We start from the raw sequence: 20,261 nt of genomic DNA on the forward strand, positions 1-20,261 counted from the left end.
TATGTGTGTATATTTGTGTGTATATATGTGTGTGTATGTGTGTGTATATATGTGTGTATTTCTGTGTATTTCTGTGAGTGTATATGTCTGTGTATATATGTATGTGTATATGCATGTGTGTGTGTAATTGTATGGCTGTATGTGTTTTTGTGTGTATATATGTGTGTGTATGTATGTTTGTGTGTTTTTGTGCATTTGTGTGTATATATGTGTATGTGTGTATTTGTGTGTGTGTATTTGTGTGTGTATGTATGTTTGTGTATATGTGTGTGTGTGTGTTTGTGTATTTGTGTGTATATATGTGTGTGTGTATTTGTGTGTATGTGTATATATGTGTGTGTGTGTATTTGTGTGTTTATTTGTATTTGTATGTGTATGTGTGTGTATTTGTGTGTTTATTTGTATGTATGTGTGTGATTGTGTGAGTTTAACTGCCACAAACCCTCACATATTAGCTGTCCTAGAAAACGATTAATATAAAGAAACATCTAGTGATGTGTTAGTTTTATGATAAACTAGTCGATAACATGCAGTGCACCCCATGTAGATCAGAAACACTCTCTGTTACAAGGACTTAAAGCTGTAGGGGTTACAGACAGATGGAAACAAAGCACAGTGGGGAGTCTGAGAAAGACTAAACGGATTAAACTTTAAAACAAAATATCAGGATAATTGTTAAGAAGATTATACTGTGGGCTGCAGATTGGGGGTCTGGAAGGTGACCTACAGAAACACCACAGGAATCAGAGATGTATGTCATTTTATACAGGTGTAAAAAGGAAAAGATACAGAATTTGACTGATAGGGAGGAGGGATGGATTAGGTTACTGAACAGCTTTTTTTCCACCTTCAACATTTTAGTCAGAGGAATGAGACAAGGAGTAGGAGATATTTTTTTTCAAGTCTTAAACTGAAATGAAGGAGGACTTTTTTTCAACTGCAGCCACCTCTTCTGTAAGCAGAAATGAATTAGAGGAACACGGCATAAACCAGGTGAAAGTGTTCGCTCAGTTGAATATTTGAGAAGCTTCTTGACAAAAGGACCATTGTTTCATCATATACAACTTCATTGTGGCTTATGCAATAGCCATACTATTGGTTACTGGAGGCTCGCGATTCATTGAAAACCTAGGACACAGCTTTTGTAATCCTAGATGCGGCCAATTAAACAGGCTGCAGCTACCACTTGGCTCAGCAGTCTGTGTCCTAGCTAAACATGTAAAGAGGAAAGTCTGTCTCTGTGTCCAGTCTGGGAGGGTGGTGCGAGCGCCGTTACTGCGTGGGGATTAAAGGAAGGTAGCCAGCACTGCCCAAAGTAGAGGCATCAGGAGCCGGATCAACGTCACGTCATTGGGTGTTAAGTTGAGGTGCTTTTAAGTTCATTCATTTTAATCCAAATATCTCAGGGCGGACTACAAAGTGCCTACCTTCAGCTTTTCGGCAGGGAAACTCCAGGAATAAAAATTACCTTTTACTTACGGTCTAAGGTAATTACTTTTTTTTTCTGAGGGAAAAAATATGCCAACCAATGGAATACATCAGATTCTGAAAATCCAGTTTGGTTTAATCAGTTGTGATAACAGGTATCTTACAGCAGAAGCATTTGGCTTCAAAGTTTATGCATCTGCCCCAAGCCTGAAAAAAAAGCAAATATGGACTTTGGAACAGGACGAGGTAGACAATTCAGTGGTCTACTTTAAAAGTCACCACCTTGCAAGGTACTTGTCTGCGGATAAAGATGGCAAAGTATCTTGTGAGGCAGAGAAACCAGAGACAGATTGTCGATTTTCCATCACCGCCCAATCTGATGGGAGATGGGCCCTTCTGTCTGAACCCCACAAACGATTTTTTGGTGGTTCGGAAGACATGCTCTCATGTTTTGCTCAGACTATCACAGAGTCAGAACTTTGGGCTGTACACTTGGCTATCCATCCTCAAGCAAATCTTCTTAGTGTCAGCAGAAGGAGGTATGCACATCTGAGCCCACAAGAGGGTGAAATCTCAACAGATAGTAACATTCCATGGGGTGTGGATTCTCTTATTACCTTGGTGTTCCAGGAAAAAAAGTACTGCTTGAAGACTTGTGATAACAGATATCTGCGAAATGATGGGAAGCTGGTTAAGAATCCTGATGAAGGCACAGGATACACCCTTGAGTTCAAGGCAGGGAAGTTGGCCTTCAAAGACTGTAATGGAAAATATCTGACACCTATGGGACCGACAGGTACCCTTAAATCTGGGCGGAGCTCTAAACCTGGCAAAGATGAACTTTTTGATCTGGAGGAAAGTCACCCTCAGGTTGTCTTTATGGCATCCAACAGAAGATATATCTCTATCAGACAAGGTAAAGAAACCAAGCTTTTCATGTTCTCCTCAAGTATTTATTGAATACCAATATTGCTCTGGTATATAAGATGAAAATATCTACTTAAAACAATTTATTGTACTTTTAAATAGTTTATAGATTTATAGTGATGGTAGTAAATCTTCCTGATGTATAACTCTGAAACATAACTGTAACCCCTTGCCTGCCAGAGATTACTTTGCATTGCAGCTGTCTCTGGCATGACACAAGCATAAATCTTTAAGGGGATTTAAAATGTATAATATAATTCCACATTAATTCATTTATGAAAATGAAACAACATTGCAACCTGCATTAATTATTTATATTGCTTGTTCTGCCATAAAATATTGTTGTAAAAATGCTTCTTTGCCTAGGCTCAACAGAGAAGCCAAAAAGCAATTCCTGCAAAAAAAAGCAAGATGCTGCAAATTACCTGGACCATCTGCATATCTTATTTACCTTGGTCATTTAGAACTAAGGGTAAACCTGCTTATATACTACTCTAAGCAATCACTATATAGTGCAGCATATATTATGAAGTCAGACAAATTGCAGCATACTTAAAGGGACATTAAAACCAACATTTTTCTTTCATGATTCAGATAGAGAATACAATTTTAAACAACATTCCGATTTACTTCTATTACCTAGTTTGCTTCATTCTTTAGATATCCTTTGTTGAAGAAATAGCAATGCACAAGGGTGAGCCAATCACACGAGGCATCTATGTGCAGCCACCAATCAGCAGCTACTGCGCCTAACTAGATATGCTTTTCAGCCAAGGATATCAAGAGAATGAAGTAAATTAGATAATAAAAGTAAATTAGAAAGTTGTTTAAAATTGCATGCTCTTTATAAATCATACTAGAAAAAAAATTGGGTTTCATGTCCCTTTAAGTACAACATTTAAGCTACAGCTTCTCTAGGGATTGTGGGACAAGCACAGTTATTATATGAAAAGCAAGAAAAATAATTAATCAATGTATTTGAATGTTGTTTCAGTTTTTTTTGTTTTTTTTTGAGTTTAATGACCTTTTCATATTGTTTTTTCTTTTCCAGTAAGTTATAATACAAAACAAGTTACCAATGTTTCTGCTGGTTAAAATGAAGCAATAGACGTGGTTCTAGGCCACGATTACCACAATGCTATATACCAAGAGTGCAGAGAGTTACAGGTGGTAGAATTAATTTTCTGATATCATCTACTTTTCCCCTTGTCCTGGGTGGAGCACTGGACATGTATAAAATGCACTCCCTTGGTGCTTGAAAAGTAAAGTGTTAAAAATGAAAATGCTGAAAAATGCACAGTCCTGCATAGTTACTCCTCACACTCTAGAAGGGGTGTGGGCAAACCCATGTCAAGAGTAACTTTATTGTTTCTATAATGTCCCTTTAAAGGGACAGTCTACTCCAGAATTGTCATTGTTTAAAAAGAAAGATAATCCCTTTATTACCCATTCCCCAGTTTTGCATAACAAACACAGTTAAATTAATATACTTTTGACCTCTGTAATTACCTTGTATCTTAGCCTCTGCAGACTGCCACCTTATTTCAGTTCTTTTGACAGACTTGCATTTTAGCCAATCAGTGCCCTCTCATAAGTAACTCCACGTGTGTGAGCACAATGCTATCTATATGGCACATATGAACTAACGCCCTCTAGTTGTGTTAAATGGATTCAGAGAAGAGACAGCCTTCAATAATTTAGAAATTAGCATATGAGCCTACCTTGGATTAGCTTTCAACTAAGAATACGAAGAGAACAAAGCAAATTTGATGATAAAAGTACATTCTTAAAGTTGTTTAAAATTACGTGCCCTATCTGAATCATGAAAGTTTAATTTTGACTAGACTGATCCTTTAATTAAAAAAATGGTACCATGAGCACTATTTTTTAGAAGACAATCACCAATTTAGGCACACCATCTTTGAAGAAGATTGGCACTCTTGTTTTAGAACTACTCTTTCAACGAACATTGAAATATCTGTACCAGTCAGTCTGCATTATAAAATATATTTTATTTCATTATAGAGGAACAAACACAATTTATGAACAAAATCTGAAATACAACAAAAATAAGTTCTAAAAACTAAATGCAGTTGTTCCACAAGATCAATAAATGTATAGTTTAATGGTTGTTGCTACAAAAAAAATTATCATTTGTAATATATACGACAGCCTAAAGGTTAGTACATTTTTATAGAAGAAAAAAACACCAAAAAAATGTAATAATGATTTTTTGAGGGGCAAATTCAATTTAAATTTAAAATAAAATTCCAGGCCATTTACATACAGAAAATACCCTTAATGCAAATTTGCTGAACTTTCATAGTTTGCTGTGGCATGAAGCCCTAGTGACAAGGCTGTAAAATATTTCTATACCTTACACACAATTTACCTGCCGTTTGGGGAAGTATGGAGCTGCATAATAAGTACTGGAGCGTTGCAATGTATACTCTCTGCGCACAAAGTATAATCACTGTGCACAAAGTATACTCACTGTGCACAAAGTATACTCACTGTGCACAAAGTATAATCACTGTGCACAAAGTATAATCACTGTGCACAAAGTATAATCACTGTGCACAAAGTATACTCACTGTGCACAAAGTATACTCACTGTGCACAAAGTATAATCACTGTGCACAAAGTATACTCACTGTGCACAAAGTATAGTCACTGTGCACAAAGTATAATCACTGTGCACAAAGTATACTCACTGTGCACAAAGTATAATCACTGTGCACAAAGTATACTCACTGTGCACAAAGTATAATCACTGTGCACAAAGTATACTCATTGTGCACAAAGTATAATCACTGTGCACAAAGTATACTCACTGTGCACAAAGTATAATCACTGTGCACAAAGTATACTCACTGTGCACAAAGTATACTCACTGTGCACAAAGTATACTCATTGTGCACAAAGTATACTCATTGTGCACAAAGTATAATCACTGTGCACAAAGTATACTCACTGTGCACAAAGTATACTCACTGTGCACAAAGTATAGTCACTGGGCACAAAGTATACTCACTGTGCACAAAGTATACTCACTGTGCACAAAGTATACTCACTGTGCACAAAGTATAATCACTGTGCACAAAGTATACTCACTGTGCACAAAGTATACTCACTGTGCACAAAGTATACTCACTGTGCACAAAGTATAATCACTCTGCACAAAGTATACTCACTGTGCACAAAGTATAATCACTGTGCACAAAGTATAATCACTGTGCACAAAGTATAATCACTGTGCACAAAGTATACTCACTGTGCACAAAGTATAATCACTGTGCACAAAGTATACTCACTGTGCACAAAGTATAATCACTGTGCACAAAGTATACTTACTGTGCACAAAGTATACTCACTGTGCACAAAGTATAATCACTGTGCACAAAGTATACTCACTGGGCACAAAGTATAATCACTGTGCACAAAGTATACTCACTGGGCACAAAGTATAATCACTGTGCACAAAGTATACTCACTGGGCACAAAGTATACTCACTGGGCACAAAGTATAATCACTGTGCACAAAGTATACTCACTGGGCACAAAGTATACTCACTGGGCACAAAGTATAATCACTGTGCACAAAGTATAATCACTGGGCACAAAGTATAATCACTGTGCACAAAGTATACTCACTGTGCACAAAGTATACTCACTGGGCACAAAGTATAGTCACTGTGCACAAAGTATAATCACTGTGTCTTAGCTTGTGTCTCCATTGTCTAAAGTGTATAACAAATATATCAACGTAGTATTTCTTATATATTTCATCAGTGATAATGCTCTAATGATTTGCTGCAAGTACAATATATCTGATGTCACTGCTGTGCCTTTGGCCTGACATGCTAACATAGGCAAAACTTATAAATACTATTTTAAATTGCAAGCTGTCAAGATGGCTGAGTTCTTTAATTGACCAAATGCAAGTGGTTTTCAACAGGCAAACTTCACCCACCACTTGCCATATTTGCAGGAGCCAATCCACTCTTGTTACTGGTGTAGACAAGGCTAGCCATGGCAATTACGTTTTGTTGTGCATTTCCTTATCTGATAATCTCTGTTGAAGCCAGCATGGTTAGACTTAAAGGGACAGTCATGTCCAAAAAAACTTTCATGATTCAAAAAGGGCATGTAAACTTTCCAATTTACTTTTATAACCAATGTTGCTTTGTTCTCTTGGTATTCTTAGTTGAAAGCTAAACCTAGGAGGTTCATATGCAAATTTCTTAGACCTTGAAGGCCGCCTCTAATCTAAATGTATTTTGACAGTTTTTCACCACTAGAGGGTGTTAGTTCATGTGTTACATATAGATAACATTGAGCTCATGCACATGAATTTACCAAGGAGTGAGCACTGATTGGCTAAAATGCAAGTCTGTCAAAAGTACTGAAATAAGGGGCAGTCTGCAGAGGCTTAGATACAAGGCAATTACAGGTAAAACGTGTATTATTATAACTGTGTTGGCTTTGCAAAACTGGGGAATGGGTAATTAAGGGATTATCTATCTTTTTAAACAACACAAATTGGTTTTGACTGTCCCTTTAAGTTATAGGAAAAAGGGGCACAATAAATCATAAAAGTATATTGAAAAATATACTTAAAATTATATTTAAATAAAAGTGTGTACTGTGCCTCCTTTAAAGGAGTATTAAAACAAATCTAGAAATAGGTTCATTATTCATAATTAAAGACATAGCAGAATTGTTCATTTTAAAAATTGTCTTTCATAATTTTTTACCACCCCATTTTACTCACTAGTCTTTCAACAAATCAGAATGTGTCCACGTGTGTGTAGTAATTTCACCATTATAGACACATAGCACTTGATTGTGCACTATATACAATTTTTATGGTACTGTGTATAGTGGATAAATAGACTGTATGTTAAAGGGGAGGAGCTATCTGTTGAATGTTGGTGCATGTGCATGAGTAAGGTGCAGGATTTGCTAAATTAGACTTCTATGGAGTGTGTCTGTCCTTCACTCCAATTCCTATGACAAACTTTTTTTTTATTTTTTATTCCTGGCTCTTGAAACTTTTCTGCTGACAAGGCTAGTCTATTTCTACTGCTACTTTCTGCTTCATAATCTCTCAGTCATATTATTACTATTTTTAAAGTGAATTAACAAGAAACGCGTGACACTTGCCATTCATGGGAAAGAAACACAACTCCTTGTTCTTAAAGTAGGCTGGAAGTGTAAATTTAGAGATTTATAATAAAACTCATTGTAGTAGAAGGTTAATTTTACAATTATTTTATTTGACAGCCATTTAATATGTGTTATCGGATATAGTTAACAATCTAAAACTATTTGCTGTGTGACCAAATTTAGTCTTTTATAAAATGTAGCTAATCACAAAACCACAATCATGCTAAGCTGTTCTATGCCAATACTGATGAGCTGACTACAGACAATGATGGTATAAATACTAAAAAAAAACTCATATTCAAAATATGAACAGGGAGCTTGATTATTGCACAACATAAAAAGGCCAATGTATAATAAATACAAATGTTATTACTGTTTGCTACCTAACTTTCCAGGTACCATTCTCCTCAGCCGTGTAAGATGATGCTTCAGGCCTCTGCAGCAAGTAATACAACTCTCATTTGTCCCATCTGATACTCTGTCAAAGGTCACCAGCGGTAACCAAGTCAACAAGGTCAGGTTCCATCCCCTAGACTGAGAGAACGCTGCAGTTTTGTGGGTCAAAATATAATGAGGAGTGTGGCTCAGTTATCTCACGTATTAGTTTACTGCGGTTCATACTCCTAATAAACAAATTAAAACAGTTCTTATAAAATGCATTAAAAAAAGAAGTATATATTTCATCAACTGAAAGGGACAGTCTACTCCAGAAATGTTATTGTTTAAAAAGAGAAATAATTCATTTATTACCCATTCCCTAGTTTTGCATAACCAACTGTTATATTAATATACTTTTTACCTCTGTGATTATCTTGTTTCTAAGCCTCTGCAGACTGACCCCTTATCTCAGCTCTGTTGACAGACTCTAATTTTAGCCCATCAGTGCTGACTCATAAATAACTCCACAGGAGTGAGCACAATGTTATCTATTTTTCACACATGAACTAGCACTGTCTAGCTGTGAAAAACTGTCAAAATGCACTGAGACAAAAGACGGCCTTCAAGGGCTTAGACATTAGCATATGAGCCTACCTAGGTTTAGCTTTCGACAAAGAATACCCAGAGAGCAAAGCAAATTTGATGATAAAAGTAAATTGGAAATTAGTTTAAAGGACCAGTCAACACTGTAGATTTGCATAATCAACAAATGCATGATAAGAAGACAATGCAATAGCACTTAGTCTGAACTTCAAATGAGTAGTAGATTTTTATTAAATAAATTCCAAAGTTATGTCTATTTCCACTCCCCCTGTATCATGTGACAGCCATCAGCCAATCACAAATGCATATACGTATATGCTTTGAATTCTCGCACATGCTCAGTAAGAGTTGGTGACTCAAAAAGTATAAATATAAAAAGACTGTGCACATTTTGTTAATGGAAGTAAATTGGAAAGTTGTTTAAAATTGCCTGCTGTATCTGAATAATGAAGTTTCATTTTGACTTGAGTGTCCCTTTAAAATGGCATGCCCTATCTGAGTCATGAAAGTTTAATTCTGACTAGACTGTCCCTATACGTTTAGTTTTTGAACCAGGAAAACATGTAGGAATCAACTATAGCTTTTTAAAGTCAGAGTGAACTTTGGAAATGTAACGAGACATAAACAGGAAAAAAGGCAGCATACAGAAAGATAAACAGATACCTGCACGGCGTTACGTACAGTCCTTACGCAGTTTATCTGGTTCATTTGTACCATGGAACACGTTCGCACTATAAGCTGGATAATGTCTTATTATACTTTAAGTTATTGTATGATACTCTTAGCTGGGACATTTCATCATGTGCACGTTTCTCTTTAGAATATTACTGGTGTAAGGGACTGTGCATCTGATTTGTTCTTTTACTTTGGCATTTTCCTGTCATAATAAGGCTGTAGAGGCCAGGCATCTGATTTGTGTTGTAGCTGTGTATATATCGGTATAATGGGCCGGGCAGGACTGCAAGGTCCATGCATTTTATACGCAGTTTCAGAAGGACATATAGGTGGCATAATATAGCTTGCCAGACTGCAAGGGCCATGCATCTGAACTTTGGTTTTACATGCAGAGTCAATAAATACTCCTTTAATTATTCTAATATATAAAATTGATATTTCCACTTGTATAATTACTACCACCACTAAATATATAGAACTAGATTACAAATGGTGCTCTAAAGGAAATATTGAGCCTGCGTTATCTTGCGCCAACATTACAAGTTGAAAGTAAATGCGACCACACGAGAGCAAACTAAAGCCTAGATTATAAGGGGAGCGCACAATTGCACTTTCGCGAGCATGATATTTGCATTCCACTCAGTAATACCAACTTACGTGCGCTGGTATTACAAGTTAGGTGCAATGCGAACATGACCTCGCGTTCGCATTACCTGGAAGCCTTGCGCTCACGAGAGTGCACTTCCATAGTCTTCAATGGGAGCCTCCTTCTGATGCCGCAAGACACGACAAAACACCTAGCACAGCGCAGGGGGCAATTGCGCATCGCTTACCAGCAAATAAAAAAAAATATATATATACTGTGTATATATATATATATATATATATATATATATATATATGTGTGTGTTTATACACATATTAACACATACATAGCGCGCCACTAGTAATTTGGCCCATAGTGGGGGTTAAAAAAGTTTCTTCCACCAAGAATCATTATTTATTTCAATCACTAATATGGCCTGTTAATGGTTTTTGCACACTTGGATTAGAGAACTAATTAGGGGACTGCTTGCTAAGAATAAAGGCACTGTTATAAAGATGATTTACTTCAACATAGTAAGAATGCATTAGAAATGGTAGCAACCTTTCAAACTTAAGGGATCCATACTTATAGGACCCTGTGTAAAAAATCTGATGTTCATCTTAGATACTCCATTAAAGGGGCAGTGTACCCTAATTTGTTATCCCCTTAAATTTGTTCCCAATGATCCATTTTACCTGTTGTAGTATATTGAATTGTTGACCAATAACTCCTTTACCTTTAGTTTAGCTTTTGAAATAGCTGATTTTGCCTATAGTATTCTATGCTGAAAGTATTGGCTATAGAAAAGCTGTGTAAACATAGGCAGCAGAAGAAATAACACTCCCTGTTGGGGTTAGGAGAGATAAGTAATAAAATGTTAATTTTAAGTATTGGGCTTTGGTATACAAACAGATAATATAACGAAGCATGTGTGTGTACAGAAGGTGATAAAATAAGGAAATCTGATTTTCTTACAAGCTCAACCCATTTTATTTGGTTGTGGCTTCATAGACCAAAGCTAGCTATTTCATGTACAAAAATAAAATACATAAGCATACATTTTATACTTTGCAGATGGTATAAAAAGTAATTGGAAACACTTTAAGGGAAAACAATTGTGCATTACATTGTCCCTTCAGTCTAATATTAACCATAATATGGCCTAACACAAAATGTAAAAATAAATCTCTGAGAATAACTAGTTTTTTCTCGCTAAGTAAAAAATGTCATCATACACAAATTAACAAGTATTTAACGGGACAGCCTACTCCAAAATTTATATTGTTTAAAAAGATAGATAATTCATTCCCCAGTTTTACATAACCAACATGGTTATAGTAATACACTTTTTACCTCTGTGATTACCTTGTATCTAAGCCTCTGCAGACTGCCCTCTTGTCTCAGTTCTTTTGAAAGACTTGCATTTTAGCCAATAAATAACAACACAAGAGTGAGCACAATATTATCTATATGGCACACAGGAACTAGCACTATCTAGCTGTGAGGTAGGTGGGCAGAGTTTGGTGGCCGTTTTAAGCTCCTAACAAACGATAAGTATTGAAATATTTTATGTACTTTTTATAAGCTTATAGACCCGTTGCAGGATGCCTCTCTGGAATTTAACAAAATTATGCATTGGGTCTAGACTATCCCTTTAAGCATGCTCCTTATATATTTATATTTATTTTTGTACCTAGGAGTCATGCTTATGTAAGAGGGATAATTTAATTAAATTAGTGACAGGGGCCTCATTTCTATGAAAGTGAATGAAAGAGACCCCATGAGCTGTCATTTTGTGATGTCTGCTACTGAATGTCACATGGTATTTAGGAAAGCTTGGTAAGTTAGTGTCTGTTTCTTTGCGGTTGGAAGCTGAAGAATGATAAATGGTGCGACTGTGGTAAGTTAGTGTCTGTGCCTTGTATAATATGTTAAAGTGTACGCTGTTGCTTTAGTAATTATTTGATCTTGTCTGTGCTGTAATTTAATTTTGTGGTGCTACCCTCTTCCCCAACCTCAAAGGGCTTTCTATATTCACTACATGAGTGGTAACCTATCACTGGTACATAATATACCTCGTTCATGTGAGCCCACCAAATAAAAACACTGTCTCTGCCCAAGGAAACGTACCACAATAGATACTTGGTTTTGTGTCTGATTGGTACCTCGCTGTCTGTCATTTGTAACTGTATGACGTGGCCATGTGGACTGTGTGCCCTGGTCCTAGGGGTTGTGTGTAGACTCTATGGGGTAGATTTATTAAAGGTCAAGCAGACAGGTCGAGCTGTAGCGAATTATGTCCGCTCGACCTCACTAAATGCCAACAGTATACGCTGTTGGAATTTAACATTGCACAAGCATTTCTTTTGAAATGCTTGTGCAATGCCGCCCCCTACACACTCGCGGCCAATCGGCAGCTAGCAGGGGGTATCAATCATCCCGATCGTATCGGGATGATTTCAGTCCGCCACCGAAAAGGCAGACCTGAAAACAATGGGCGTAGAAAGCAGCATCCTCTGCTTAAAGAGCCAGTAAACGTACCAAATAATGTTATATAATTCTGCACATAGTGCAGAATTATACAACATTAGCTTAGCGCTAGCTTTATAAAACAAAGGGCTGCGTAGATATTTACCTAAGAAAATTACTTCAACAGAACGCCGCTCCTTGCTCTACTGAGCGGGTCTGTTTTTTTCAGAAGCACATTGTGGCACGCTGTCTATTTACAGCCAGCCCGACTACGCCATTAAACTCAATCTAGCTCGCTCCCGCTACCAGACCAGAGTGGGAGCAAGCTAGATTGAGTTTAATGGCGTGGTCGGGCACTATGTGCAGAATTATATAACATTATTTGGTACATTTACTGGCCCATTAACAAATCTACCCCCGAGTGTAAGTTTCTGTGTTTGTGAGTGCCTTAGTGTGTATGATTGTCTTTGTGTGTATGTGAGAGGGTGAGTGTCTTTGTGTGTGTGCATGCGTGTGTTTGTGAATGTCTAAGTTATTATATGTGCAATGCAAGGGTGGAAACCATACTATAGGATGCGTATGTGTGTTTATGAGTGTGTGTATGTATTTGTGTGTGTGTGTGTATGTGTTTGTGTGTGTGTGTATGTATTTGTGTGTGTGTGTGTGTTTGTGTGTGTGTATGTATTTGTGTGTGTGTGTATATCACTGGTTTTCAAACCCGTCCTCAGGCCTCCCTAACAGGCCAGATTTTAAGGACATCTGAACTGGAGCACAGGTGACATAATCAGCTAATTAATAAACTTACGGCTATATTACGAGTTTTGCGTTATGAGTGAAAAAGCAGCGTTATGGGGTATACCGCACACTTTTTTTGGCCGTAACGCAAATTAACTTACGCAATTTGCGTAAAGTCTTTTTTCAATGGGACTTCCATAGCGCCGATATTACAAGCTTTTTCTGGGAGGCCAAAAAGTGAGCGGTACAGCCTATACTGCAAGATTCGTAACGCAATCTAAAGTCAGTAGCTATGAGTTTTACGCTACAAAGCTGTAGCATAAAATTCATAACTAAAGTGTTAAAAAGTACATTAACACCCATAAACTACCTATTAACCCCTATACCGAGACCCTCCAGCATCGCAAACACTAAAATAAAATTATTAACCCCTAATATGCCGGTCCCGACATCACCGCCACTATAATAAACATATTAACCCCTATACCGCCGCACTCCTGCATCGCAAACACCTACCTACATTTATTAACCCCTAATCTGCCGCTCCGGACATCGCCGCCACTATACTAAATATATTAACCCCCTAAACCTAAGTCTAACCCTAACCCTAACACCCCCTAACTTAAATATAATTAAAATAAATCTAGATAAAACTTACTATCATTAACTAGTTACATTGTAGCTAGCTTAGGGTTTATTTTTATTTTACAGGTAAGTTTGTATTTATTTTAACTAGGTAGACTAGTTACTAAATAGTTATTAACTATTTACTAGCTACCTAGCTAAAAAAAATACAAATGTACCTGTAAAATAAAACCTAACCTGAGTTACACTAACACCTAACCTTACACTAAAATTAAATAAATTACATTTATTAAATACAATTACCTAAATTACAAAAACAAACAAACACTAAATTGCACAAAATAAAAAACAAATTAAAAAAAAAAAACCCTAGCGTAAACTAAACTACCAATAGCCCTTAAAAGGGCCTTTTGTGGGGCATTGACAAATAAATCAGCTTTTTTACCTGTAAAAAAAAAAAACAACAACCCCCCCAACAGTAAAACCCACCACCCACACAACCAACCCCCCAAATAAAATCCTAACTAAAAAAACCTAAACTCCCCATTGCCCTGAAAAGGGCATTTGGATGGGCATTGCCCTTAAAAGGGCATTTAGCTCTTTTTCAAGTGACCAAACCCTAAGCTAAAAATAAAACCCACCCAATAAACCCTTAAAAAACCTAACACTAGGGGGCGGAGCCTAGCCACGACTGTTAATGGCTGCACATTGAGAGTGCTCTGACACCCAAATACTCTCAGTGTAAGGTTAAACACGACATGCAGCACTAAAAATGATCCTGAAGCAGCACAATTGACTGGTGAACATATATACATTGAAGCGGTCACCTAATCAAGCACGGCTGGATATTAATAAGATTGCAGAGCCAGGCCTACAGCGACGCCGTGAAGGAGTCACAACTCGCATCTATCTGGCGCCCTTCGGTGCCGCGGCCTACCTGTGAGGAGTAACAGAGAATCGCACACTGAGCGGCCGGAGCACTGGACAACATCTGAGTAGCCCCCTCCTTGCGGTCCGAAATAGACCCAGTAACGAAGCGCTTGCCGGCGCACACCTGACCGCGGCTAATAAACCCCAGAGCCGTGAGGAGGCCCCGGTATACACCGGTGACTTACCTACTACTGGCAGGCGGCATTAAAGATCCCTACGAGGTGGCCGCGGCAGAGAAGACTGACCGGAGGAGTGGTGAGTGGCACCTCGGTGCGTAGTTCAAAACCGAGTGGAGAGGTGGCAAGTAACTGGCAGTACACGTGCAATAGAGAGCAAGAGTGTGCACTTGCAGAAGCACAAGTTAGATAGCACAACAAAAGTTTACATATACATAAGGGGACTGCTTATATAGTTGCAGGGAAAACTGGAGGCATAGAGGTACTAACTAAATGGCCGAGAAATAAATACCACTAGGCCGCCACACTTGTGATTGATACGCACTCCCTAACAGCAGCTACTCTTGTACACAGCCCCTAACAATAAGGAGTGATAGAGACAGATGTGAAAAGGGAAAATTGCAACATAGGCCCAACTTTGTGTGCAACGTTAATATGACAAGCAAGAGAGGCCCCAAGGTACACAAGGCCCTGCATACATCAAATATGGACAGTTATTTGATACCTACTGACTCAGGACAAAATCCACCAAAAGACATAACAGAGCCTGTACTTTCACAAGAGACAGCTCCCTCCCAAGGTACTGAGCCTAAACAGTGTGATTATATCACAAAAGAAGATATTAGACATTTATCATCTAAAAAAGATATAAAGGAGGCCATTATGGAAATGAAAAATATGTTTGGGGCCCTTAAAAAAGACATTGCCACTATAGATCATCGTGTTACACTTGCAGAGGAGTCACAAGAGGCGCTGCGTGCTGATGTACAGCATAACACTAATTGTATTCAATCACAAGACATGACTGTTCAAAATCTAACTGAAAGGATTGAAGATTTAGAGAACAGGAGTGGACGGAATAACTTGAGACTGAGAGGAGTTCCTGAGACTGTGACCCCGAATGAAATCAATGAGTACATTCAGAAGCTGTTTAAACACATCAAAAATAACCCTGAAGAAGGGGATATTCATGTGGAGAGAGCCCACAGGGCCTTGCGACCTAAGCCGCCAGCGAGAGCCCCCCCCAGGGATATTATAGTCAAGCTCCTGTCATATAGAGACAGGGAGGAAATACTCCGCCACGCCAGAAATAGACAGCCACTATCTTACGAGGGAACAGAGATACAGGTCTATACAGATTTGTGCCCTGCAACCCTTCAAAAACGGAGGGAGATGCGCTTTCTGACACTGCAACTTAAGGAGCAAAGGATCCCATATAGATGGGGTTTCCCAACATGTCTCATTGCCACTAAGGATGGAGTCACAGCCACTTATCGCACAATATCTGACCTACCTGCTTTTAACCAGGCACTTGGAACACAAATAAGGCCTCTACACCCTGCAGCAGAACCTGCACAAGAAGGAGGAATTCACATGGAAGAGAGAGTCCCACAAAACAGAAGACTGCCTTAAACATCTTACTCTCCCATTGGAACAATGGACTGTGTCTGCATAAGTGAATATGTTGAGGCTGCAGGACATTATAAAGGATAGATGCTTCACTCAAGACATGGATCTTCATGTCTAGCAGCTAAGTATATAATTTATCTTGAATGCACATAGTTAGCCTGATAATGATAAAGTTATAACATGTCACATGCTCCATATTAAATGTACAAAGCCAGCACCCAGGGACAGCAGAGCAACTGGCGGCCCACACATGGCTATAGTAGTTATTATAAATGTTATTGTCTGGGACACTTCAATTCTTTTTTGATTTATGTATGCCATGCTTAAGATCACAGACCTATGGGACTATATTCAACCACAGTTATACCGATATGTCACAGCACCCCCTTGGAAATTTTGCATGAACTCCCTCTAGCTGTAATGCAAATGTGTGGACTACCTGTGAACAAGCATTAACCACTTACCATATAGAAAATACAAGAGAAAGAATGATATTACTGATTTTGCACATGTTACTGCACTGTTTAAATGTTTATTGTTATCATTAGATTTAGGAGCATACCAGTTAGTTGTGCTCACCATTTTATGTCATAGAATCGAGTCTGGGACCAGTACATTTTTACCCACAGCCTTGACCTATGTTAATTGTTTTATTTTTCATATGCTCCATTACACGCTCTTATTATCTTTGGTTTGATGGTGCGAAATACTGCGCCACCCTATGCAACTCAGACAACCGATCTTTTAAATCACACAGTCTCCTCATGTAATTACTATTTAAAAAGCTCTATGATCACCTTAGCCCCCCATCATTAATAACTAGAATGGGAAAGGTGAGAATGAAAGAGGGAGTAAAGGAGAGGGAGACATAGCCGAGTATAGCATAACCTGAGGCATATCTGAGGTTATATGGATTGCAGAAACTTCCCCACACGAGGTCATTCGCCCCTAAGAAAGATTTCATGCGCAAGCGACTAGGTAGTCTCATATATTTTATAACATAGCACTGATTATAAATAGATCTCAATAGAGATATAGAGTACTGACACTAGGTATGAGAAGAAAGGGATAGGTGTGTGAGACCAAAAGGGAACTGAGATGCCCAGCCCACTAGAAAGTGTATAGGATTCCTAATAGCGCACCTTAGATACTATAGTTAGGCTATGGACAGGACTTTATAAGGAATATGTCCCTGGCTCGATAAGTAAAGCTGAAGATATGTTTTGTTTATTGTTTGTCGTGTTTACCTACAAAATATAGAATTCTTAAGTATAAACCAATTGCTGAGAGTATAAGGGTTACTACCCCCTTTGATTTGTATTACTTGTTAGTAGAGATTCACTCTACACTCTTTACTTTATTCTTATTTCGAACTATTTCTGTACTTTCTTCCTCCCTGCCTGAGATAGGGATATTTGTCTTCACCCCACTCACATACCTACCCCTCTTAACCTTACCTACTGCCTATACCCCACACTGACCACACCCAATCTTCTATTTAGCTTGCCCACCTTTCCCGGTTTTTTTTTTTTTTTTTTTCTTTCTCTTCCCTCTCTTTCATCCTATTACCCTCTCCCCCCCCTACCACCCCCTGATCAACGTCTCTCCCCTCCACACCCACTTGCCTTATTAGCCGAACTAAGTGGCCCTAGAGTGCTCGCTCGATACAATGTGAGGTCCCGGAAATCTTACCATAGACCTCATTACAATCAATGTCAAAGGACTTAACAGCCCTGGGAAGCGGTCAATTGTCACTAGGGACCTTCAGAGGATGGGCGGGGACGTTGTGTATGTTCAGGAGACGCACTTCTCTAAATTTAAAGAACCGAAATGGTATAATCAAAAATTCCCAGTAGCACACTTTGCATCTGGCCCATCTAAAAAAAACGGGGTGGGAATACTATTCGGGACTAGGGTACCTTTTCGGATGGAGCAGACAATAAAAGACCCTGAAGGTAGGTTTCTGATGCTAATTGGGACGCTATATGGAAAACATGTAACATTTGTTAACGCCTACTTACCTAATGTGGCACAGGATGTCTTTTTTAAAAAGCTAACAAATAATATCCTGGAAAACCAGAAGGGGATTGTCTTCCTAGGTGGAGACTTTAACGTTTCATTCTGTCCTACATTAGATACTTCAGACGGTCTATCAAGTACTAAGCACAAAATTGTGAAACAAATAACTAAATGCATGAGGGACCTGGTCCTCCACGATATATGGCGTACAATGCACCCATCTACCAAGAATTACTCATTCTATTCTCATCCACACAGGAAATACACGAGAATTGATTATATTCTCACGGATCCAGCAGGATTATCTATTACCACCAGCAGCAATATAGGGCAGATCACCTGGTCTGACCATGCTCCTGTGAGATGCACCATCGAATGGCCGGAAATGCCTGTCACCCAGTTTGTATGGCGCCTCGATGAGGCCTTGCTGGATGACCCATTATTAAAGCAGAAGTTAAACTGCGCCATTGAAGAATACTTCTGCATTAACTCAGAAGGTGACCTAGATGATAACTTGGTATGGGAGGCACATAAGTGTGTCATAAGAGGCGTCTTGATTAGACACACTTCGATCCTTCGAAGGGAACATAGACACCGATATAACATCCTTCTTCAAAAAGTTGAACAAGCTGAAACTGCACATAAAGCACGACCTGCGGACTGTGCATTGCAGGAGGACCTTGCTGAAGCCAGGGCAGCTCTTTTGACCCATATACAGGCTGAACAGCAATCTAAAGCCCTTAAGCTCCGACAGTATTACTTCGAACAAAGTAACAAAGCAGGCAAACTCCTAGCGCGAGCACTAGCACGCCAAAGACTGAAAACATATGTATATGAGATAACTGACTGCTCCGGTAACAAACACCAAGAAGGGTCGGCTATTGCTGACACCTTTGGAAGCTTTTATGAAACCCTATATAATCTGCATCCTACAGTCCAAGAGGAGCGGGATCAAACTCTTGGGGGTCCCCAGGAGAGAGCCATACTAGACTACTTAAATGGAATAGAGATGCCTGGGCTGACACAGGCAGAGGCATCTAAGCTTGAGGCACCATTCACGATCAAAGAGATCCAATCAGCGATCAAGCTCCTGCCGGGAGGTAAAAGCCCCGGCCCAGATGGCTTTGGCATGCGCTACTACAAAGCATTCTCAGACAAACTAGCTCCACGCTTACTGAAGATATTCAATAAGCTGTCAGAAGGGACCTCACTGCCCGACTCTATGCTTGAAGCGCACCTCACAGTCATACATAAACCAGGAAAACCTGAGACCCAGCCTAGTAGCTACAGGCCAATCTCGCTCCTTAACTCGGACATTAAAATCCTGGCGAAGGTTATCGCTAATCGCATTTCTAAGCTCTTACCACAATTGGTCCACACGGACCAAGTGGGGTTTGTCCCGGGCAGAGAAGCCCGGGACAATATCCTTAGGGTAATACAACTGATATCCTTCGCCCATAACAACTCAGCTCCGTTGGCCCTTGTGTCAACGGACGCTGAAAAAGCATTTGACCGGGTCAATTGGTCATTTATGAGACATGCCTTGGCTAAACTGGGTTTTGGTAACGGCATTATACGCACAATTTTCTCGTTATACTCATCACCGAGTGCTAAGGTGCGAGTCAATGGGATGTTCTCTAAATCCTTTAAGATCACCAATGGGACGAGACAGGGGTGTCCCCTGTCTCCTCTACTATTCGCAATAGTGATGGAGACGCTGGCTTGCAAAATCCGCAACAATCCTAATATCTCGGGATTAGTGGTCGGGCAAAAAGAGCACAAGTTAGCCATGTACGCGGACGACGTCCTTGTGATGTTATCTGATACGTCTGCCTCATTATCAGCACTATTGGCAGAGTTCGCGGAATTTGGAAAAGTCTCGGACTTTCTGCTTAATCTGACCAAATCCGAGATTATTAATATCTCCATACCAGTTGATACTTTCAAGGAGACATGCACGCTCTGCCCACTTAGTGTGACAAAACATCGTTTGAGATATCTCGGGATCATCCTGACACCAGTGGTCTCCGACATTGTCGACATAAATTACAAATTGCTTAGAGATGCAGTGAAAGAGGACCTGACGAAATGGAAAAACAAGTCCATCTCATGGATGGGCCGAATCCATGCGATCAAAATGAATGTTTTGCCTAGAGCTTTGTATATAATGC

At 39.0% G+C, this 20,261-nt stretch overlaps 1 protein-coding gene across 1 annotated transcript in view; it reads left to right on the forward strand.

Annotated features, from left to right (window-relative positions):
• The first annotated feature begins 1,518 nt into the window (after positions 1 to 1,518).
• The window catches only part of FSCN2 (fascin actin-bundling protein 2, retinal), a 74,652-nt gene continuing 55,909 nt past the window's right edge, over positions 1,519 to 20,261 (forward strand). Inside the window, exon 1 of the mRNA XM_053706833.1 lies at positions 1,519 to 2,344. Coding sequence (XP_053562808.1) covers positions 1,519 to 2,344 — 826 coding nt within the window. The remainder of the gene's footprint in view (positions 2,345 to 20,261) is intronic.

Source organism: Bombina bombina, chromosome 1 (assembly GCF_027579735.1).
Source record: "Bombina bombina isolate aBomBom1 chromosome 1, aBomBom1.pri, whole genome shotgun sequence".
Taxonomy (NCBI): domain Eukaryota; kingdom Metazoa; phylum Chordata; class Amphibia; order Anura; family Bombinatoridae; genus Bombina; species Bombina bombina.